Here is a 22,948-nt window from a genome sequence, read left to right on the forward strand (position 1 = left end):
TATCCAAAAGTTAGCCTTCTTTCCTTGGAAAACTCATCTCCCCAGAGCTATGACCGAGGCGAAGTAAATCACGTGACTCCTGGTCATGATGCAGAGGTTTCCTCACATGGCTTATGATCAAACCAAATTAAAGAAGAAAATAAAATCCCATTGGCGAAGCTGGAGCCTGATCTGCGGGGCGGGGCCAACAAGGCGGAGGCGGGCCTCGGAGGGTGGGCCGGACATCGGGGGCGGGGCCGACGGAGGAGGAGGCGGGGCAGCCTCAGTAGGTGGGGCCTAGTGGGAACCCGTGAAACCGCCGCTCGCGTGGGTGACTGGCCTTTTCAGCCGCTACCGGGCACTTTCAAGCTCGGCGAGCGCCGCGGCGGCGAGAGGACGAGGCCAGAGGTCGCCGTTCGCGCCCCGCCGGCTGCAGAAGTTGTAGCCATCCGTTTCAGACGTGCCTGTTCCACGCCTCACTTGCCCCCTGCTCTCTCCGTCCCGAACCTCCACAGCGGTCCCCGGTCTTTCGCCTCTGTTTGCAGCTCCAGGCTCCCTCCCCCAACTCGGCTCGGCTCACCCGGCCGCCGCCGCCCAGCCTGAGACCGAGTCTAGCCGGAGCGCGGCACTGGAGACGAGGCCGCGCAGGGGCGGGGATACAGGAGAGCGTTAGGGCACGTGAGGGCGCCTCGGCCAATGGTGGGGCGCCTGGAGGGCGGTGGGGCGGGGCCGGCGCGGGGGCGGTGCGGGCGGTTCAGAGGCGGGACCGCGGGCTAGGGGCGGGGCGGGGCGGGGAGGGGCGGGGCAGAGGGCTGGGGGGAGGGGGGAGGGGGAGAAGAGGGCCGGGCCGGGGGAGGGGCGGAGAGACGCCGCCGCCGCCGCCGCCGCCGCCGCCGCCGCCGCCGCCGCCGCCGCCGCCGCCGCCGCCGCCGCCGCCGCCGCCGCCGCCCGCCCCGCCCCGCCGCCGCCGCCGCCGCCGCCCGCCCCGCCGCCGCCGCCGCCGCCGCGAGCCTGGGAAAGGGGAACCGTGAGCGAGCGAACGACTCAGTCCCCGGGCGGCGGCGGCGGCGGCGGCCGGGGGGGCGCGACGGCCGGGGCGGGGGAGCTGCTGCTGCGGGGGGCAGGCGGCGGGAGCGGCGGCGGTGGTCCGCACCAGCCATGCCGAATAAAAACAAGAAGGAGAAAGTGAGTCGGGTCCCGGGCCGCTGGACGGGCCGGGCGGGGAGCGCAAGGGACCGCGCGGAGGGCGGCGGGGAACTGCCGGGGAGCGGGGCCCGGCGGGGCTCAGGGGTCCTGCGAGCGCGGGGGCGCCCTCTGCCCGCTCCCGGGGTGGGGGCGAGGGGCGGCGGGTCGCGCCGGGGCCGCGGAGCCCAGGCCGGGACGGGGGTCCTGATGGCCCTGGTGGCGGCCGAGGTGGGGGGCGGCGTGGGTGTCCGCCCCGGGGCAGCTCGCGCGGTGGGCGTGAGGTGACATGTGGGGCCGCGCAGGTGGTTGACCCAGCCTCGCAGACGCCTGGGCAGGGGCTCCAGGGGTGAGGGTGCAGGCGTCTATCAGGGACCCCTGTCCGGGGAGATGGGCAGCGAACGGACCCCGCTTAAGGCTTAGGAAGAATCGTCTGCCTTCCGGAGGGACGCTCTGGGGCTCTGAAATACTATTATTATCTTGGGTGGCGGCGGCGGCGGCGATGCATGTGAGTGTGCTGCGTTTGCATCTGGGCGGAGGGGGGGGTATGTTTTTGCTTCAGGTGGAGCTCTGTAGCGTTTCAGAATCACCCCAGAAATCCTCGCTCCCAGGGTTTAGGGTGGGAAGGAAAAAAAGGGATGTGGTGTGGATCTTTCAAGATGCTGAGAGCACTGTATAAATGTGGGTTTACGTGTTTCTGCTTAAAGTTGTCAGTGCCAGATAATGCAGACGAAGAAAACAAGGAGAATCTGAATTTGGGTGGGTGGGTGCCGCATCACAATGTTGTATCTCTAAACCATATGATGTAGAATTTCTTGATGGTATTGATTAAAACTATCAAAAGTCATTGTTAAATTGTATAAGTATTTGTAAAACTGCATTTTGGTTTATCTGATGTTTAGCAGTCTAAAAATTGAGAAGCCTAATTGATTCTGCTTGATGTTTCCCAGGAATCACCAAAAGCAGGGAAAAGTGGAAAAAGTTCAAAAGAAGGACAAGACATAATAGAATCAGAGGTAACTATTCTTAGATATTCACTTTCCATTTTTTCATGAACACCTTTTAACTTAGGGTAGAAAAAATGAGGGTGAGAAAACCTAAAATGTTTTCTTCTAAAATGTTTCCCTGTATGAGATATTTTTCTAGTGTCTTTCATAATCCTCCATTTTAGTTATTTGGGTTTGTATTATTCGTCTTTGGGGAAATATGAATGTTTTAATGAAAGTTGTGCGTATCTGTGCAGCTGGTATTTTTAAGTTCATCCCCCACCCCCCAGTCTCAAATCTAGCAGCCCTCCTGTGGAGACTGGTTTCAGGGGCTCTCTCATACTGGAGTTGGTCAAGTTCCTATTAGTTTTCCCATCCTCCCTGTTCCTTTACAAGGGGCCGGGTCTGTCTCTCAGCAGCTCAACCTCCTTCTCCTGTCACCCTTGCTTTCTTGGATGCAGTCTCTGCTGCTCACGCCCTGTGCTTTCCTCTGTTGATGTCTGATCCCCTTAGCCTCTTTCCCCAACAGTGTTGGTATATTTTGGTTTATCTGGTTTTGCTATTTTTGTACAATCTTCTATCATCTTTCACATTTTTTTTCTTTGTCTGTAGTGGCCAATTCTGACCACTTTTGCTTCTTGCCTTTGGGCTCATTGAGGAAACAGCTGGCACGCTCCATGAGGATTGTGTCTGCCTGGTGGGATTGTGCTTTGATAGCATTTGCAGAGCCAGCACTTGGCTTTGCCTTTTCTTCCCTGTGACTAGTTGTTGAACTGGAGCACCTTGGGCTACGGGTCCAGGAGCTGCATGGACCCAGGCAGAGCTAATAGGCCCTTCTGAATCACTGGTAGCAGAGAAGATGCTTAATTTGGTGTCATAGTTCTCCAGAGCTGGATTGTTGAAGTCCTTAGTCTTATCACAGATGACAGTAATTTACAAGTGTCAGACCCTTTCCTATAAGCCAAATTAGAATAGAGTTCAATTCTGTCTGGCAAATAAGTTAACGGACCATTATCTGCAGTAGCCTTTTTTTTTTTTAAGCCCCAGGTTATCTTTTCCTTATCATTTGGTACATTCTAAGCCTCCCTCCTCTTCAGAAGGTGGTTTATTCCAGCAAATCTGTTGCCCTCCCCAAAGCAAAAAACAGAAATCCGAAAGGCTCCTTAAATATCAATATTTTGTGCCAATCTTTCCCTGCCCTTTCTTTATAGCAGGCAATCAAGTTTTACTGTGGCATTCTTGCATTTGACTTGATAACTTCCCTGTCACTCTTTTGACTAAATTGATTTAAATGAAATTTAGTTGCTGCGCAAGGGTGTATGCCTTTTCTTTTCCCTTTTTTGGTTTATTGATCTTGCATTAAAACTGCTTAGACTTCCTAGTGCTCCCCCAAACCTTTCTTGCTCACATACCTGTCTCTCACTGTTCGTGTCACACACACAAAAATCAGTGTGTATGTTTCATTTATTCCTGTTTTAGTGGAAAGAACCTGGCTGTAAGGATGGGAAAATGTTAAGTTTGAATCTGAAGAAAACCTCTCAGTAACTCAAAGATACCAAAGCCACTGATAAGTAAAATGTGTGTTTAAGGTGGATTGGGTTCTTAGACGGTCAGTTGCTTAAGATTCTTGAGGTGTGGCCTGCAGTGTCTTGAGTGTGATGCCCCACTTGTCTTTTTGTATTTTTTCTAGCGCTACTGTCTAAGAGCTGGAGCTACAGAGCTTGAAATTACCACTGAAAAATACTGAAATGTTGGGCCCTTCACTACTTCCTCCTAAGGATCCCAGAGGCAACATGGCATATTAACATGACAGTTGGCAGATCACTATGTATATTTTGCAGGAGCACAAATCGAGGCATTTCCGTTCCTCTAAACTTGGAGTTGACCATTGCTTTTCCATTGCTGTCTCTCCCACCTCAGTGTTCCTCTCTGTTCTTCATTTCTAGTCCCACCCCCTTACCAAGTGTGATGGGCTCACGCAGGTGAATTAGACCATTACACACACTCTCTTCCTCTCCTGTCTGCTGATACTACTCTGAACTCGAATATTTTAACCTGAACCGTTCACATAGGTCTGCAGTTCCTACGCTGCTTTTCACACCTTTCTGATGTCACGTCACCTTCACAGTCAGCGTTGGCTCAGGTTACCCTGTGGACACCCCTCTGTTAGGACAGTTAGCACATCCAGGGCTGCCCAGCCCGAGAGGTGCAGAGCAGGTGCTCGTCCGGGGCAGAGAAGTAATCCCAACAGAGAAAACGTTAAAGAACTTGGCCTGCGGTTGACTTAATTAATACACCACTTCAAGTGTGGGGAAGGTCCTTATACAGAAGTCCTGGCCGGTAATAATCTGGCCTCAAGGAAAACAAAGGGGCAGGTGGCTAACATTGCAGACCACTTTGTGGTTAGAACACGGGGACATGTGATGGCGTGGGTTTTTAGCAAGAAGTCCTGCAGTAAAGGATAGAGTGCTTCAGCCAGGGGCTTAGTGAATAAAATGCTGACTCCTGATGGCCAAAACGATGGCACCTAACTTCTGTGGCCCTATTTCCTCATCCCTAAAACAACTTGGTGAGTTTCAGGTTCGGCCATTTTGAAGTATATGGGCTAGATTAGGCGTGACCTCTCTTGAAAGTTTTCCCTGCAAGATATCTGGCAGGATTTGTCTTCCCATGTAACAGAATACCATTAAAAGTCGTAACTGCTGCCGCGCAACTTTTGTCTTTTGGTAGAAACTCCTATTTCTTGAACGATGTGTATTGGAACATCTTTCTTTGCCTTTTTTCTCTGTCAAATAGAATGTGTAATGTTTGATTTGCTTATCCATACGTGTCCTGGGAATCAGTTTCCACCCAATACATCCTGCCGGTTTATTTCATAGCACACTTTTAGGGAGTGAGGATGCAAATGGGCTCACAGGTAACTTGACCTTGGAAAACTGTGGAGAGGGAACTCATCTTTGAGCAGCTGTTCTCAGTGCAACATTCAAATCTGTAGAAACATAGCTAGGCTCATTGGATGAACATTTAGAATCCTAGTAAATTGCTCAGAGATTCCTAAAGTCCATTTTAGAGGATCAGACCATGCAACCGTGGTTTTTGATATCGTTATTTTAATTTGTGTACTGTGTCCAAAGTTACGTTTTAAAAAGTGTTCGTGCTTTTTGTAAATTGATTCATTGTAAGCACATTAAAGGTCGTTCGAGTGTTGTTCTCCAGTTGTGTATCTTACTTATCCTGCTTCAGCTTAGTTTTGTTTGAAAGTCTCTACAGCAACTCTTACATAATATCTGTTGCTGAAAGGAAAGCTGAACAATCCTCTCTCCAGCTTGTTAGCTTATTTTGACCCCTTCCACCTTTAGTAATAACTTTTCTTTCTCTTGATGACCTGTCCGTTTACATTCCCCTGCCCCTGGCCCCCAGGGTTCCGGAGACAGGGAGCCAGGCTTGCTGGGGTCTCATCAGTGTCGGTGGTGGAGTTGTGTCTTAGAAATTTAAACTGAAATTTTAGATATATTTATTAATTCATCTAGTAATAACAGTAACACCCGTTACATGTTAACGGGAATAACGTTTTTATGAAAGACTCCTTTCCATGAAACATTTTTTGACTCTCCAGTCACGTGACTCTGTAGCAGGCGTTTTAAGCTGAGTGAGTGGGAGGAGGACGAGGAAGTGGTGTTGCTGTGTGGGTTTTCTGGGGAGGCGGCCGTGACTGTCCCCTCCCGAGAAGAGAGTCCCCGACTCCTGTCCCCAAACACCAAAAGCCTCTGTCTGGAGGCTGAATTCTGAACTCAGGCTCTCACTGGGGGCCTCCCGTGCTGCTTTTTCCATCGTTCTCTCCCCGACTTTTTCCAATACAACCCTAAGCTGGACTCCGGTGAAACGCAGAGAGGACTCAAAGGAATAGTACTTCAAAAACTTTTTTGATGGGACTTCCCTGGCGGTCCAGTGGTTGACTCCGCGCTTCCACTGCGGGGGGTACAGGTTCGATCTCTGGTCGGGGAACTAAGATCCCACATGCCACGCAGCTAAAAAAAAAAAAAAAAAAAAAATTTTTTGAAACTCTTACGTAATTATTTTATAGGAAATGCGAGTTCCCTGCTTTTAACTGCCACCCTTCCAGTCAGTCCGCATCATCTTTGCTTAGAGCCCCGGTGTTCAGGAAGGATGGCTCTGCAGAGGACAGTCAGCTGCTGACTGGAAGAACTTGGGGTCCGGAGGTGCCGCGCGCTCACCGTCCTCAGGGGAGTGAGGCTTCCCTGAGCCGCCCCCTCTCTGGCGCCCACTCCTGCCCCGCGCTACACGCTGGACGCTTGGTAGGCCCTGAGTGTCTCCCACGGGTGACACCGCTGCCCTCGAGTGGCAGCCCACCCTCAGCGCCATGGCCAGGTGTTCCCTGTGGGGCAGCCCTGTGGTCCTGTGCATGTCCCCAGCATCCTTGGTCAGCCCCACGAGATGCCAGTAGCTCCCCGTCCCCTCCAGTGGTGACAAGCAAAAGTGCCTCTCGACGTTGCCCAGTGTCTCCTGGAGGGCAAAATGGCCCCGTGTTGCAACCACTGCTCCAGAAGGATCCCTCCACAGAGCATGTACATTTGCTTGCGAATCATGCCTGGCACGTGTTCGTGAGAAGAGCAGTGCTACTGAAACAAAAGGGACGTCAGAATTCATGAGGGTCCCAAAGAGCTCTGAGCTAGGTGGGCTGTAGCTTTCTGGTGTTTTTCATATTAGAAACTAAAATTGAAAATTTTTAAATATGCATTAATTCATCTAATAATAACAACACACCCATTACACGTTAACATAAATAGTGTCTTTTTATGAGAAAACTATTTACAAAAGTTCACTGAAAAAAATGGCATTGCTCTGTATTTTTGCAAATCTCTTTTATGTCTGGCTTAATAGAAGACAGCTGGCCTCTCAGGTCTGTGCCTGCGTTCAGTCTGTTTTGATACCACATGTCTGGTAGCCTATGAAAAATCAACATAACGATGGTTATAAAGGCAAAGCGTGTCTTAGTGTTATCATAAAAATAGTAGATCCCAGAAGGGGCCTAAGGGACCCCACTTTGAGAACTGTTGTAGAATACTTCTTCCCATCCTCTTTCTTGCTTATCTGAATCCTTTCATCTTTTTAGCTCCAACTCAAGTTCATTTTTTCTAAAATTTAGAGGAAGGTTTTTCTCACCGTCTTGGAGCGTATTTTTTCCATGTTTTCAGTTTGAAGAGCAATTATTTGCTGCACCAATTATTTATTATGTATAGTGCCTTGGACAACTTTTATTTACCTGTGATTTGCCTCCCTAACTAGACCGAGACCTTGAGGACAGCACTTTAACTTGATTCGTCTTTGCACTAATATGCCGTACATATTAGGGCCTGGTGTCAAGAGGTATTTGTTGGTTGATTTTGAAAGTGCTCAGGAAGAAGGAGAGCTTCAAGTCAATCAGCTTGCTGGGTTTTTTTCTGATACTGTAAATTTGAAAGAAAAAAAAATCTCTCTTGTTAAGAGGCTTATTGCTTTATCACCTCTTTGATCCTCTAAGGGAATTTTAATGCAGAATTTTCATTCAGTGTAATTTGTTTCAAATAAATAGCATTATACCAAAGCAGAAGATTATAGTACTAGGTCTTTTCCTAATGTTTCTAATTTTTTTTGTAAAAATTTAAGAAGAGTACAGTTGACCCTTGGATAACATGGGGGTTAGGGGTGCCAACCGTTTGCACAGTCAAAAATCCCAGTATAACTTAGAGTTGGTCCTTCATATCCATGGTTCCTCCGTATCTGTGGTTCTACATCCAGGGATTCAACTAACCTCGGACCATGTAGTACTGTACTACGTATTTATTGAAAAAAATCCATGTCTCAGTGGACCCGTGCAGTTCAAACCTATGCTGGTTAAGGGTCAACTATTTTATTTTTGTTTTTCGTTTGCTTTTACGTACCACCAGAGGTCAGTGGTAAAAAGCATAGTGTCATAAGACCTTATTCTAATTAAAGCATTTCAAAATAGGGTTTCCATGTAAATACAAGGTTTCCATATGATCTTTGGTACTTTATCTTTTTTCTTTTTTTTAATATTCATTTATTTATTTGGCTGCATCGGGTCTTAGTTGTGGCCTGCGGGCTCTCTAGTTGTGGCCCGTGGGTCCAGAGAGCACGGGCTTAGTTGCTCCGCGGCATGAGGGATCTCAGTTCCCCGACCAGGGATCAAACCTGCGTCTCCTGCATTGGAAGGTGGATTCTTAATGACTGGACCACCAGGGAAGTCCCTGTCTTTCTTATTTTAATTTTATTTTGGGAGTATTTCTCAGCAGAACATAATACATATTTGTAAGTTGTGTGTGTATGTACACACACAGAAATATGTGTGTGTGTATATATATATATATATATATACACATACATACATAGAGAGAGAAAGGTTTGTTTTGAGCGTCTCTCGTCCTGTGCAAGCACTGGTAAGATAAAGAGTATGCTATTGTCCTTACTCGTGAAGCACTGTTTTCTGTTACTTGTGAAGTGTCACATCTGTTGAGCTTGGACATTCAGGAGACTTGGGAGTAACTTGGCCCCCCCAGTCAGTCACACTTGCAGCCGCTGAATAGATGGGACAAGATGGAGCACATTCTTGTAAAGAGCCACCTGGAGCTTTGGGTGAGGAAATCAGATGTTTGAAAGCATCTAAGCAAACACAGGATCGCCATTAAATTGTGGAGTTCCTGAGTGCATGTTGGGTGTGGCGTGTGTGTAGTAGGTAAAGCTGGCAGATCAGATCAGCCAGCATCCATCGCTCTTAAATAAAAGCTCCGTTACATGATGCGTAATTCTAGAAAGAGTCCTTCAAGCGACTTATGTGAAATCATGTAAAGTGTTCCAGTTCGTGGAAGCAGCTCCGAGCGAATGCAAGCCTGGAGCCCTGCCCCACAGTGGTGGCGAGGTTTCCACCTGCGTGTGGGGAGCTGGGAGAGTCAGTCTGCACCAGCATGTCATGGGGACATCTTCCTAAGTCACAGGGAAAATTCCTCTGAAAGATCGCAACTCGAGAACGTCTTCAGTGTTTCCTTGAATGTTGAGCGCCTGCCCAGGTCAAGGAGTGATGCCGTCTGGTTTGGCCCAGCATTTTGGTAACAGCCTTGCGTCTTGCTGTCAGTCTGTCATGTGGAGCGGAGACTCCTGGGCCCTGCTTCTCCCTCAGGTTTGAGAGCAGCTGCTGCTGGGAAGGGCTGCTTCCCAAACGCCAGCGACAGTGTCATCTTCGTTTTCTCCACCTGGGGGAGTGAGAGAACCGGCCTAGAAATTTAACTCTCCAAGAGGGGGAGGAAGAAAAGCTTTGTTAGCTGGAAGACTGCGTTTTCCTTTATCATAAGTGTTTTTTAAAGATGAACTTGAGCATGACTCTAACGGGGCGTTAGCGCCCACCTAAAGCTGGTTTTGTGCAGTGGCTACCTGGCGGCTCTGAGGTGCTGGACCTGCGCCATCCAAGAGGTTAGCCTTTAGCCACACGTGGCTGTCTAAGTTAATGAAAAATACATTAGATTGAGAAGTTCAGCTCCTCGGTCACGCTAGCCACATTTCAAGTGCCCAGTGGCCACCTGTGGCCAATGGCTCCCCTGCTGGACAGCAGATAGGGAGCATTTCCCACTTCGCAGAAAGTTCTACTGGACAGAGCTGCCTTAGACCCTAGCAGTAGCTTCCAAAATAACTCTAATGTGAGCGCATTGAACTTAACTTTGTTAGCTATCACTCTTCTTCATATGAAATATCAAATTTAAGATTAAATTTAAGAGAAAAGAAGACATATAAATTGGCAAAAGAGAAGGAAATGGGTAAAATAGGGTGAAGAGGCAGGTGAGAAGGGGCTTTGGTGGTGAGGTGGGAAGGAGGCCCTGCTTACCACTTGGTCCAGGACCCGCCTACGTTCTAAAGACCCGCACCGGAAACACAGAGGAGGCCACGCCAGTCCCCACAGGAGTGGACCCAGAGAGGCCCCAGGGACACAGGCACCTTGTCTGCTTCTCGTCTTTCTTTTTAGATATCTATCTTTATGAGGGGGGGGGTGGTCAGAACACACATGGTTTAAAAAAGAAAATAGTGCGAAGTCTGTACTTTCCCATTTCACTTGATCCACTCTGAGCCCTGCATCACAGAGCAAACCTCTCTGGACTGTTCTGGTTTGATCCGGATCGCACCGGAAGCAGTACGGTGTGGTCAGAGGGAGAGGATGGGCTCTGTAGTGGGAGGGAACGTTCTCTCTCCCAGAGTCATCTTCCTCCCTTCATCTGGCCTTTCTCCTTCTCCCTCCCTCCCTCCCTTCCTTCCTTCCTTTCTTTCTTTCCTCCCTCCCTCCCTGACTTCATTCCCTCCTTCCTTCCTTCCTTCATTCCTTTTTTTTTTTTTTTGACACATTGCCTTATTTTATTCAAAAACCAGTCTGCTCACACATGGTCCAAGAACACCGAAATAATAAAGCAAATATAATCACATGTGAAAGATTGGTCTTCAAACATCATAGCCAATGATGCCACGCTTGCCTGTGATCTCGCCGGCATGAAACCACGTCCACACCTCAGTGGCCACCAAACCATTCAGCAGAGCTTCCTTAACTGTGAGCTGTTTGAAGCTACTGGTTTGAGCACCACTGACAATTTTTTTCAAGCTCTGAATAGCTGTAGGGATCTCAGCAGGGGTTGGAGGGACCAGCTCAACCTTGGCATAGTGCCAAAGTATGGCCAGTCGAGGCTTCAAGTAAGTCATAGCAGTGTCGACCAGCGCTGGGGCCTTCTCCGCGAGGTTACGGACAAACTGGGCTGTGGTTCTGGGCTGTGGACGGAAAGTCTGTCGCCCCGACTGGCCGGCTGAATGGCCATTCTCTTTCACGTTGCAAGCTTCCCTTCGGTAGATTCACTCACTCATAGTCATCCAGCAGGTACGTTCTGAGGTCCTACTACGTGCTGAGCGCCATCGCAGGTGCTGGGGATTCAGCACGGGACACAGCAGGGCCCCTGCCCTCAAGCAGTTTGCTTTCAGTGAGTGCTGTGTGCACTCGTGTTTCCTATTTCTCCACATCCTCCCTAACACTTGTTTTCCTTTTTTTTTTAATTATAGCCACCCTAGTGGGTGTGAAGTGTTATGTCATCGTGGTTTTCATTTGCATTTGCCTAATGGCTAAAGATCTTGAGCATCTTTTCATGTGCTTATTGGCCATTTGTATATCTTCCGAGAAATGTCTGTTCAAGTTCTTTGCCAGGTTTTTTTTTTCCCCCCGGATGCATTGGGTCTTTGGTGCTGCGCACGGGCTTTCTCTAGTTGTGGCAAGTGGGGGCTACTCTTCGTTGCGGTGCGCGGGCTTCTCATTGCGGTGGCTTCTCTTGTTGCGGAGCATGGGCTCTAGAGCGCAGGCTCAGTAGTTGTGGCGCATGGGCTTACTTGCTCCACGGCATGTGGGATCTTCCCGGACCAGGGATTGAACCCGTGTCCCCTGCATTGGCAGGCGGATTCTTAACCACTGCGCCACCAGGGAAGCCCCCTTTGCCAGTTTTTTAAATGGGTGTTTGTCTTTCTGTTGTTGGAGCTCTTAACGCAGGCATACCTTGTTTTATTGTGCTTCACTTTGTTGTACTTTGCAGATACTGTTTTTTTTAATAAATTGAAGGTTTGTGACAACCCTGTGTTGTCAGATGATGGTTGGCATTTTTTCAGCAATAAAGTATTTTTTAATTAAGGTGTGTACATTTTTTTAGACGTAATGCTATTGCACACTTAAAAGACTACAGTGTAGTGTAAACATAACTTTTATATGCCCTAGGAAACCAAACACTTCGTGTGACTAGCTTTATTGTGATGTTTGCTTTATTGCAGTGGTCTGGAGCAGGACCTGGAATTTCTCCAGTATCTCTGATATTGCCTGTATATTTTGGGTACTAGACCCTTATTACAAAACTTGCAGATATTTTCTCCCATTCCATGGATTGTCTTTTCACTTTCTTAATAAAAAGTGTCTTTTGTGTCTTTTTTTTTTTTTTTTAAGTTTTAAATTATTTATTTATTTATTTATGGCTGTGTTGAGTGTTCGTTTCCGTGCGAGGGCTTTCTCCAGCTGTGGCGAGCGGGGGCCACTCTCCATCGCGGTGCGCGGGCCTCCCGCCACCGCGGCCTCCCCTGCTGCAGAGCACAGGCTCCAGACGCGCATGCTCAGCAGTTGTGGCGCACAGGCTCCAGACGCGCAGGCTCCGGACGCGCAGGCTCCAGACGCGCAGGCACAGCAGGTGCGGCCCCACGGGCCCAGCTGCTCCGCGGCACGCGGGACCCTGCCAGACCAGGGCTCGAACCCGCGCTCCCCGCACTGGCAGGCAGACTCTCAACCACCGCACCACCAGGGAAGGCTTTTGTGTCTTTTTGATGCACAAAAGTTTTACATTTTTATTAAGTCCAATTTATGTTTTTTCTTTTGTTGCTTGTGCTTCTGGTGTTATACCTAAGAAACCACTGTCAAATCCAAGGTCATGAAGATTTACCTCTGTATTCTCTTAAGAGTTTTATGGTTTTAGCTTTTATATTTAGGTCGTGAATATGACTGGTCATTGATCCGTTTTGAGTTAATTTTTGTGTATGTGTGAGGTAGGGATTCCCTCCCCCCCCCATTTCATTCTTTTGCACGTGGTTATCCAGCTGTCCCAGCGTCATTGGTTGAAGAGACTGTTCTTTTCCCATTGAGCGGTCTTGGCTCTTAATTCTGTTCCATCCATCTATCTGTATGTCTGTCCTTACGCCACTACCACACTGCTTTGATGGAAAGGCATGCCGCTATGGGGTTTCAGCTACTGGTTAGTGTGATACACATAAAGCAGCCGTGGAGGGGGCAGGAGATGCGCGAGTTCCGACTCCTCGCCTCGTTCGTATGGAATCGCCACCCGGGTGCCGCAGCTGCAGCCCCTTCACAGTTGGGCTTATTTCTACCCATTTTCTCTGCCACATCGGTGACTTGTCCCACCATCCGCCATCTGCGGGCGCCCGGGTTCCCAGAGACACCCCCCTCCCCCCGCTGCCCACACGCCTCCGCTTCCGCGTCTTGACCTCCTGTCTAGACAACCAGAAAAGCCTTCTTGTGGGCCCTTCGGCTTCCACACCTGAGCCTGAGGGCCTTTGTAAAAGGGAAAGCTGGACTTCCCTGGTGGCGCAGTGGTTGAGAATCTGCCTGCCAATGCAGGGGACACGGGTTCGAGCCCTGGTCCGGGAAGATCCCACATGCCGCGGAGCAAGTGGGCCCGTGAGCCACAACTACTGAGCCTGCGCGTCTGGAGCCTGTGCCCCGTAACAAGAGAGGCCGCGATAGTGAGAGGCCCGCGCACCGCGATGAAGAGCGGCCCCCGCTCGCCGCAACTAGAGAAAGCCCTCACACAGAAACAAAGACCCAACACAGCCATAAATAAATAAATAAAATTTAAAAAAAAATAGAAACGTGTGGTCTATCCAGCCAATGGAATATTAAAAAAAAAAAAAAAAAAAAAGCTTTTTGTGTCATCGCCCCACCCGAACGCTCTCCATGGCTTCCAGCCTCTTCAGATAGAGTGGGGCTCCTTAACCCGGGCGCCTGGGGCCTCGCCTGCACGGGGGCTCTCGGTGCCGCGCACGCACGCACACGCACATACACGCACATACGCACGTGCGCGCGCGCGCCCACACGTAGAGCTCCTCCCCGGCGGGTCTTCACACGTCCTCAGAGCAGCGCTCAGACCTCGCAGGCGCCTCAGCCTGCTGTCGGGGCCCTGGCAGCCCCGTGTCCCTCAGGGAACCAGCCCGCACGCTGTCAGAGCCGGACAGCCCCGCCCGCACCCCCAGCTACGGTCCCTGTGCGGGGGCGTCCCCTCGGGGTGGGCAGAGGGACGGAGTTACAGCCGAGGGGGCCGGGAGCGACGCCTGGGCAGCGGGGAGGGCCTCGCCAGGACCTGAGCGTGGAGAGCGGGCCGCCAGGCCCAGCCCGAGCGGGGAGGCGGTGACCGCGGTTGCGGGAGTTTGGAGACAGCCCTTAAGCTGGAGGGGGTGACGGAGCCAGGTTTTCGTTGCTAGACGCTCACTCTGCCCGTCCCGAGGAGGGCGCTCCGGAGGGAGGCCAGAGGGAGAGGCGGCAGGTGTTCGGGTACCTGTGTGTTGTCCCGGACCTTGGAAGCCTTACCTCAGCGTGTCCCCTGTGGTGGCTGTCGATACCCCTGGACTCGGTCTGCTCTGTGTACTGGCCAGGTCACCCAGTCCTAGTGCTAAAAGCTTTGTTCGGTAAGACGCACGGTCCATCGTCCTGTCTGCGTAGGAGCAGCGGTGGAGCTGCTTTTGCTCATGTTTGTACCCAGCTGTTTGTCACGGTCATTACGTGTATAGCACTGGATTCGGCATTACAGGAGACTAAAAAGGAGACGGACTTTAATGTGCAGGACGTGTGTGTATGTAACAACGTTGGAAACGAGTACGTCTCCTAGGAGGGGCTGTTTGCGACTGTGGAGTAACCGCTCGGGCTTTCTCTGGGGGCATCTGGGGAAAGCTGTGCAGGATGGTTTCAGCTTGGGGAATTCCGTGGAGGAGGAGAGTTATGGACGGTGTCTGTAAGGAAGAACGACCCATGCTCTCATGATAGGTGGAAAGAATGACAAACATCATGCTCAGAGCCCAAGAAAGCACATTTCGAGGAAGGAACTGTTGGCTGTAGGAGAAAAGGAAAGCCAGGCCCTGGCTCACGGTTCAGAGTTCTGTCTGTGCGTGGCAGTATGGCATCTTGGAAAACTTTCCAGATATTCTTAAGCACCTTATTAAAAAATAAAGCAGCTCTTACTTCTTAGTAAAAATCCCATTCAAGGGTGAGAGCAGATAGTTGGGGGCTCAAGTCAGTGTGTCTCTTTGGCGCTGTGTAATGGGAAGGGGCTTGGCAGGTTCGTGTTTCTAGGACGAGTTTGATGGGCTTCTTATAAGAGCCTGTGTGCACATACAGAGCCCATCCTTGGGCAGACAGGGGGGTGTGGGAGGAGGAAGTGTGTTGCACAGAGAATCTTGACAGCGGACACTCACCTTTGCGGCTGTCACCGTCACTGCTGCGGCCGAGCCCAGCCAAGCTCCACAGGGCTCCTGGGCAAGCTCGACCCGTTAGCCTGCACGGACGACAGGGGACCCCCTGGCTCTGCTGCGCGTGCCCTCACACTCATCCACCGCCTCTGCTTGAGTGTTTGCAATGCTGCTTCTCACCTTGCGTGTCAGCTGCACGTCGTGGGACAGCCTCGCTGTCACGGAGCAGTCTGGAGACGAGCACACTGAATCTGGAGCCTGGAGACGAATGCAAGCAAAGAGGCTAGAAACAAGAGCATTTCCTGTTGCTCAAGAGGAAAGAGCCTTTCTGTAGCCTTTACTGGTTTTTGAGGGCTGAATGTGAGCAAACAGGGAAAGCTGTCATTTATAAGGTACTCAACTATACTAGTTTCTTGTTGGTGCTGTACAAATGACCACAAACTTCATGGCTTAAAAGAACACAAGCTCATTATCTTACAGTTCTGGAGGTCAGAAGTCTGAAATGGGCTGAAATTAAGGTGTCAGCCTGGCCAGTCCTTTCTGGAGGCTCTAGAGGAGAATCGTTTCCTGGCCTTTTCCAGCTTCTAGAGGCCACCTGCACTCCTTGGCTCAGGGCCCCTTCCTCTGTCATCAAAGCCAGCAGCATAGCATCTTCCGTTCTCTGACCTCTGCTTTGTTGCCTCCTTGCCTCCTCTTGTCTCGCAAAGACCTGTGTGATTACGTGGGGCCCTCCCTGATAACCCAGGATCATCTGCCATCCCAGGATCCTTAACCCCATCACACCTGCCAAGTCCCTTTTGCCAAGTAAGGAAACATATTCATAGGATCCAGGAATTAGGATGTGAACATCTTTGGAGGGTCACTATCATGAACCTATAAGTAAGAAGTTTGAAAGAAGATAGGGGAAATTAGGTATATCTGTGAAGTCTCTTGAAATGTAGCATTGGTAGGGGTGGGATGTAGCCTCAAACTCCATCAACTATAAGGGTTAAGTTGTTTACAGTAGCGTGAAAGAGATTATCCCAGAGCAAAACTTGCATTTTTAAAAAATTTTATTTATTTAATTTATTTATTTATGGCTGCGTTGGGTCTTCGTTGCTGTGCGCGGGCTTTCTCTAACTGCAGCGAGCGGGGGCTGCTCTTCGTTGCGGTGCTCAGGCTTCTCATTGCGGTGGCTTCTCTTGTTGCGGAGCGCGGGCTCTAGGCGCGTGGGCTTTCAGTAGTTGTGGCACGTGGACTCCGTAGTTGTGGCTCGTGGGCTCAGTTGCTCTGCGGCACGTGGGATTTTCCCGGACCAGGGCTCGAATCCGTGTCCCCTGCGTTGGCAGGCGGATTCTTAACCACTGTGCCACCAGGGAAGTCCAAAACTTGCATTTTTATGTGTATTTTTTGCCTATGCTAATTTTGCTATAAAATACAACCATTTGACGTACTCATTTGTTTTTGTTTTCATTTTGGAAACAGATTCCCAGCAGGAAAAACAGCCTTGTTGCTGCCCCGTCTGCAGCATCTAGTAAAATAAAAGTGCCAGCCCCTCAGCCTGTAGTGAAGAAAGACAAACGGCAAAATTCTTCCAGGTTTAGCGCCAGCAATAATAGAGAACTTCAAAAACTACCATCTTTAAAAGGTAATTTTTATTATTCATCTTTCAAAAGTTAAAGTTTGCCCATTTAGGGGGAAGGAGTAACCTTTTGATAGTTTGCTAGTTTCTTGTACCTTTGCTGTGTTTAAATTCTGTAGGGTTATTTTTTTCTTCTTTATTCAGTTTTTTTAGATTGAATGTCACTACCTTAACCAACTAATATTTCAAATTCCGGAGCTATTTAAGATAAAAATGTGATCATGAGTACATTACAGGTACAAAACACTTTTAAAAAAACACACATGCAGAGGAAAGACTTTAAATCTTTTCCTGTTAATTGTAATTAAGCTAGCCAATTTTCTTTTAAGTAATTCTCCTCTTTCATTTGTCTTAGAACTCCAGAAATTCAGAAAGGAGTAACTACAAGTAGAGTAATTGTAAAAACTGTGGTAGAAGCTCTTCCTTATTCTGGTGTTGGGGACGTGAGGACTCTGCGATAGTCCTTTATGGACTTTCTCCTTATCAGTCATTTGGGGAGCACCTCTACCCAGGGTGTCCTACTTGAGACTAGTCAGGGAACAGTGCTCTTTGCTTCAAACTCCCCCCAAACAGCACAGCCACCCCTTTCCGTCTGAGGGTGTTCAACCCCTAAAAGTGAACATAAAACCTTTGAAGTACATAAAACCTTATTGGGGAGATAGGGTAAGGACCCCAAAGTCAAATGTGAACCTCTGAACACTTTTATGTTTACTAAAATATAAGACTAGTGTAGTGAAACATCAAACAATTTTCATACCTTAAATTCATAGCAGTGGGTCTTCTACAGTTAATTTTCATCGTGTATGAACTTGGAGCAGGAAGCTTGTCATCTCTACAGGTGCATTCCAGCGCCTTCCGCACTGCAGGGCAGAGAGCCAGAGCTCAGTGCAGGTGTCCGGGATTGCTGGACAGGGGGAGGGGTAGATGGAGAGAGGGAGGGGTGGAGGGATGGAGTAGTGGATAGAGGGAGGGATTTATGGATTCATGGATGCATTTCTGGCCCCTCACTTGCTAGGAATCCAGGCTCTCCTCTCGCTGCATTTTATAGAGCTTGTATCTGGCTTATATTTGGTTTAGCTTTGTAGTAGATAACATGCATACTAGGTCATTTTTGAGGAGTCTCCCCCTCCCAGATAGTCCATACCTTTCTGATGCTATTTATTCATTCATCAGATACTGTGTGGAACACCTGGAAACTGGCCCTGCTCTAGGTTCGGGGGGACCACATCAAACAAAACCAAGGGCCTGCTCTGCTGGGGCCAGCACCCTCCCCCACCGGCCTGCTGTCACTCCTCCCCAGTGCCCTGAGGAGGCCCAGCCGGAACACTCAGATGTCTGGGGTGGAAATGGCTTCCCGTAGCTATTGCTGAGCCTTCAGGGTCCAGGCCCTGTCCCTAGTGCCCATCAGGGATGTGCACTGCCAGGCAGAGCCTGTGCTTTCACTGTGCCTGGAAGGAGCACACCCACATATCCAGAATTTCACACTGGTCAAGGCGTGCCCCTCACTGGCCTTGTTTGGTGCATCTTTCTTGGCTGTTGCAAAATATTAGTGCCTCTGTATGCGTGTTAAAGTAATTTTGTTTGGTTCAGAAAAAAAAAGGAATTGATTGGAATTACATTAAAGATATATTAACTGGGGAAAGATTCATGTTTTTATGATACTCTTTTTCCATCTAGGAACCCAGTGCATCACCTCCATTTTTCGGGTCTTGTTTTCTGACTTTTTACAAGGTTTTATGATTTTCTTGGGATTCTTTACCTTTGCACTAAATTTATTCCTAAGTGCTTTATAGTTTTTGTCACTCTCGTCATGGGGTTATATTTTTTTCATTTCTACTTCTAGTTAGTTCTTACCAATCTAATGAAATGCTGTTGGTTTTTTAAATATTTTCTTATTCTGTCACCTTATCAAATTTTCTTATTGATCTTAGTAATTTTTTACTAGCATCTGCATATATAGTCCTGTCATTTGTAACTAGATACTTTTATCTCTCTTCCAATATTTATACCAACACATACTGGTTGTTTTAATTTTATTATGCCATTAGCTAGGACCACTAACACAGAGATAACAGAGGTGAGAGCAGGCCTCCCTGTTACCTCCCATTTTGGTGAAAGGCTTCAGCATTTCCTCGTTTCATGTGAAAATGGCCCTTGGTTTCTGGTAAATCGCCTTCACCCAGCCTGCTGCTTCTCCGTGGTTCACATTTGCATGGCTCTTACCAGTACCACCCTGGCCGGTTGGTCTTGTGCTAGCACTGCTGCTGAATTTTATCAGGTGCCATATGATTTTTCTCAAGATGTTAATTTAATAATTGCTGTGTTGATAGATTTTCTGGTTTTGAGCTATCCTTGCATTACTGAGACAAACCTCAATATTGTTGCAGTATATTATAACTTTTCTACGTGCTGGGTTCAGTTTATTAATTTTCTCTGCTTTCATATCTACTGTGTGAAGCTGGGCCATAGTTTTCTTCCTTTTTTGTACTACTGTATTTTGTCAAATCTAAAATGTGTTGATACTGGCACTTTGTTATCTTTCCTGAGGATGGTCTGTACATTTTTATGCCACTCTCTCGTGCTGCCATCTGATGACAGGGATTGTAAAATGCACCCGATTTTAGCAAAAATCAAAAGTGGAATAACAGATGTATCTTATAGTACATGACATAGGGTGAAAAGATTGCTTTAGAACTCAGCTGGACCTAGTGCTTTGCTCAGTGATAAATCTGCAGATTCCTTCCACGTTAGGTCAGTTTAGAGTAGGTCACGTATTGACTGGTACACTGTGTTCTTTAATGAATCTTTTAATTTCTTTTACCTGTGTGGTGGTGATGTCTCCTTATGAGTTCATTTATTCTTTTGATTATTTTGTTTTCAATATATTTCACTTCCACTTTTATCTTAATTACTTATCCTGTTTTATTTTATTGTTTTCCTCATTTATTAAGTTAAATACAGAGTTCACTTAAAGCCATGTATTCCTCTGAGTATAATTTCAGCTCTATCCATAGGTTTTCTTTTCTTTTTTTTTCCAAATCATAACCTTTTTTTTTTTAATTAATAGCTATTTTATTTATTTATTTATTTAATTTATTTTTGGCTGTGTTGGGTCTTCGTTTCGTGCGAGGGCTTTCTCTAGTTGCAGCAAGTGGGGGCCACTCTTCATTGCGGTGCGCAGGCCTTTCACTATCGCGGCCCCTCCCGTTGCGGGGCACAGGCTCCAGACGCGCAGGCTCAGCGGTTGTGGCTCACGGGCCCAGTTGCTCCGCGGCATGTGGGATCTTCCCAGACCAGGGCTCGAACCCGTGTCCCCTGCATTAGCAGGCAGATTCTCAACCACTGCGCCACCAGGGAAGCCCCTAGCCTTTTTTTAAGAGTTTTATTGAGGCGTAATTTACATACTGTAAAATTCACTAACTGTAATTGGAAATTTTGATTATTTCAATAAACATGTAGAGTTGTGCATCCATTACCACAATACAGTTTTAGAATATTTCCATCACCCATCCAAAAAATTACCTTATGCCCATTTGCCATCAATTCCCACCCCTATCCCCAGCTCCAGGCAACCACTGATCAGTTTTCTGCCTCTAAATTTGCCTTTTCAGGACATTTCGCATAAATGAAATCGGCAATATGTAGTCTTTTACATCTGACTCTTAGTATAATGTTTTTGAGGTTCATCTCCTTTGAGTAGTTTGTTTCTTTTTAATGCTGAATAATATTCTCTATTATATGAATATCCCACATTTTATTTATACGTTCAACAATTGATGGATATTTGAGTTGTTTTTTTAGTTATTACGTATAACGCTGCTCTGAACATTTGAATACAAGTCTTTGTTTGAACATATATTTTCATCTTTCTTGGGTAGATACCTAGGAGTGGAACTGCTGGCTTGTGGGGTAAGTTTATGTTTAGCTTTTTAAAAAAACTGCTGAACTGTCTTCCAGACCATTTTAAGTTCCCACCAGCAATGTATGGGGTTCCAGTGTTTCCACATTCTTGCTAACAATTGTTATCGTCTTTTTGATTATAGTCTTTCTTACGGGTGTGTACTGGTATCTATCTCCTTATGGTTTTAATTTGCATTTCCCTACTGGCTACAGATATTAAGCATCTTTTCATGTACCTGTTAGCCATTTGTATATATATATATATATTTTTTTTTGGCCACGCTGCATGGCGTGCAGGATTCAAGTTCCCCAACCAGAGATCGAACCTGTGCCCCCTGCAGTGGAAGCGTGGAGTCTTAACCATGGACCACCAGGGAAGTCCCTGTATATCTTTTTTGATGAAATGTCTATCAGATCTTTTGCCTATTTTTAAATTGCCTATCTTCTTATTGCCGAATTATGGCAATTCTTTATGTAATCTGGATATGAGTCCTTTATCAGGTATATTATTTACAAATATTTTCTCCCAGTTTGTGTCTTGACATTTACACTCTTTAATAGTGTCTTTGAAGCCCCAAAACTTTGAATTTTGATGAGGTCCAGTTTATCACATTTTTTCTTTTATAGATCTTGCTTTTGATGTTGTATCCAAGAACTCTTTGCCTAACTAAAGGTCACAAAGGTTTTTTTCCTGTGTTTTCTTCTAGAAGTTTTCTAGTTTTCTTATATTTAGGTCTGCGATCCATTTCAAGTTAATTTTTCGTGTAATGTGAGGTAGAAGTCTAAATTCATCTTTTTTGCACATGGATATCCAGTTGTCCCAGCACCATTTGTTGCAGAAGCTGTTGTTTCATGGAGTTTCCTTGGTATCCTTATCAAAAAGCAATTGACTATAAATGTAAAGTTTAATTTCTGGACTCTCAGTTTTATCACATCAATCTATATGCCTGTTTTATGCCAGTACCACACTATCTCATTGTGGTATCTCACTGTTGTTTTAATTTGCACTTCTGTTATGAGGTCAGGTGCTTTTACAAATGTTTATTGGCCCTTTTCCATTGGACTGCCATTTTCTTAATTTTTTTTAAAGAGTTTTTATTCTGGATATGAACTCTCTGTTGGTTATACATGTGTTGCAAATACTTTGTTCCACTATAGTTTGGCTTTCATTTTAGCCATTCTGGTGAGCCGGTTTCAAAGTTAACTGATGATGAATGAAGTTAAACATCTCTTTGTAGTTTTATTGTCTGCTCAGATATATTATTTTGTGAAGTTCCGGTTTAAGTCTTTGGGCCCTTCTTTCTACTAGGTTGTAAGATTTTTTAAAAAACAGATTTGTAGGAGTTCAGATGTAGATCCTTTGTAGATATGGGAATTGCACATTTTCTTCTACTCTGTATCTTGAATTTTCACTCTCAAAGGCGTTAGCACTTTGAGAGTACTTTGATCTGTTTAATATATCTTTGCTTTCCACAGAGTAGTGAAGATGTTATCTTATGTCTTTTTTCCTAAAACTTTCTTTGACCTTTCGCACTGGACTGTACAGTCTATGTAGAGTTAAGTTTTGTGTCTGCTGTGACGCTAGAGGTCACAATTCCTTTCCCGTGTGGCTCTCCGTCTGGCACAGCACCCTTGTCGAAAAGGTCACCCTTCACTCATTGTGGTGTTATCTTTGTTGTAAATAAAGTACCATCACTGTGTGGACCCGTTTCTGGGCTCTGTTTTGTTCCCCTGGCTGCCTGAGCTGTGTCAGGAGAACACTAACACACCCTAGGAGGTCTTGGTGTCTGGTAGTGTAAGTCCTTCAGCTTTTTCTTCAGAATTGCCTTGGCTCTTTTCATTTCTGTATAGGTTTTAGAATCAGTCATTTGTCCAAGAAGTCCCGCCTTTTAGTGGGGAATGGTATTTCAAGACCACAGTCTGGGTGCTAGGATTCTCGTTGCTATTGGAATGGTCACTGTTTACAGGACTTTTTAGTGGACCAAATTAGAAAATAGGTTTTTTCAGGATATAGTACATCAGGAGTTCATACTGATATTTTCCATTCAGATGCAGGCTTGTAGGCATTTATTTAACTTCTGTCTTATATCTCCTTTTTTGTCACACTGAGATTTTTGGTTCTCAAGGACATCAGTGAAAATAAATAGGACTTAAATACCAGATAATTATTCATTTACTTTATCTGACATTATACACAGTGTACTTTCAGAAAAATAATACCAACATTGTGACC

At 47.1% G+C, this 22,948-nt stretch overlaps 2 protein-coding genes across 5 annotated transcripts in view; one reads left to right on the plus strand and one right to left on the minus strand.

Annotated features, from left to right (window-relative positions):
- Positions 1-1,008: 1,008 nt before the first annotated feature.
- The window catches only part of PPP2R5C (protein phosphatase 2 regulatory subunit B'gamma), a 133,440-nt gene continuing 111,500 nt past the window's right edge, over positions 1,009-22,948 (plus strand). Inside the window, exons 1-3 of one of the 4 annotated variants that reach the window (XM_036839308.1) lie at positions 1,009-1,164; positions 2,112-2,177; positions 16,659-16,821. In XM_036839308.1, the coding sequence (XP_036695203.1) occupies positions 1,138-1,164; positions 2,112-2,177; positions 16,659-16,821 (256 nt within the window). In that variant the 5' untranslated portion in view covers positions 1,009-1,137. The remainder of the gene's footprint in view (positions 1,165-2,111; positions 2,178-16,658; positions 16,822-22,948) is intronic. The other 3 variants (XM_036839314.1, XM_036839319.1, XM_036839327.1) reach the window with 3 other exon arrangements.
- Positions 10,543-15,840, minus strand: LOC118891181 (ATP synthase subunit g, mitochondrial-like). The gene is made up of 3 exons (XM_036844851.1): positions 15,790-15,840; positions 15,375-15,452; positions 10,543-10,967 (listed from the first exon to the last, which is right to left on the minus strand). Exons 1-3 carry the CDS (start codon positions 15,838-15,840, stop codon positions 10,647-10,649), a joined length of 450 nt encoding a protein of 149 aa, XP_036700746.1. The 3' UTR covers positions 10,543-10,646.

Source organism: Balaenoptera musculus, chromosome 2, assembly GCF_009873245.2.
Source record: "Balaenoptera musculus isolate JJ_BM4_2016_0621 chromosome 2, mBalMus1.pri.v3, whole genome shotgun sequence".
NCBI lineage: Eukaryota > Metazoa > Chordata > Mammalia > Artiodactyla > Balaenopteridae > Balaenoptera > Balaenoptera musculus.

Excerpts from the sequence above, each read along its gene's own strand:
- LOC118891181 (XM_036844851.1), bottom strand. The coding sequence starts at position 15,840 with ATGCTGCTGGCTTTGATGACAGAGGAAGGGGCCCTGAGCCAAGGAGTG. Across the intron at positions 15,453-15,789 it reads CCCTGAGCCAAGGAGTGCAG|GCTCCAGATTCAGTGTGCTC; the intron begins GTGGCCTCTAGA and ends ATTCGTCTCCAG. Across the intron at positions 10,968-15,374 it reads ACGTGCAGCTGACACGCAAG|CCCAGAACCACAGCCCAGTT; the intron begins GTGAGAAGCAGC and ends TTCCGTCCACAG.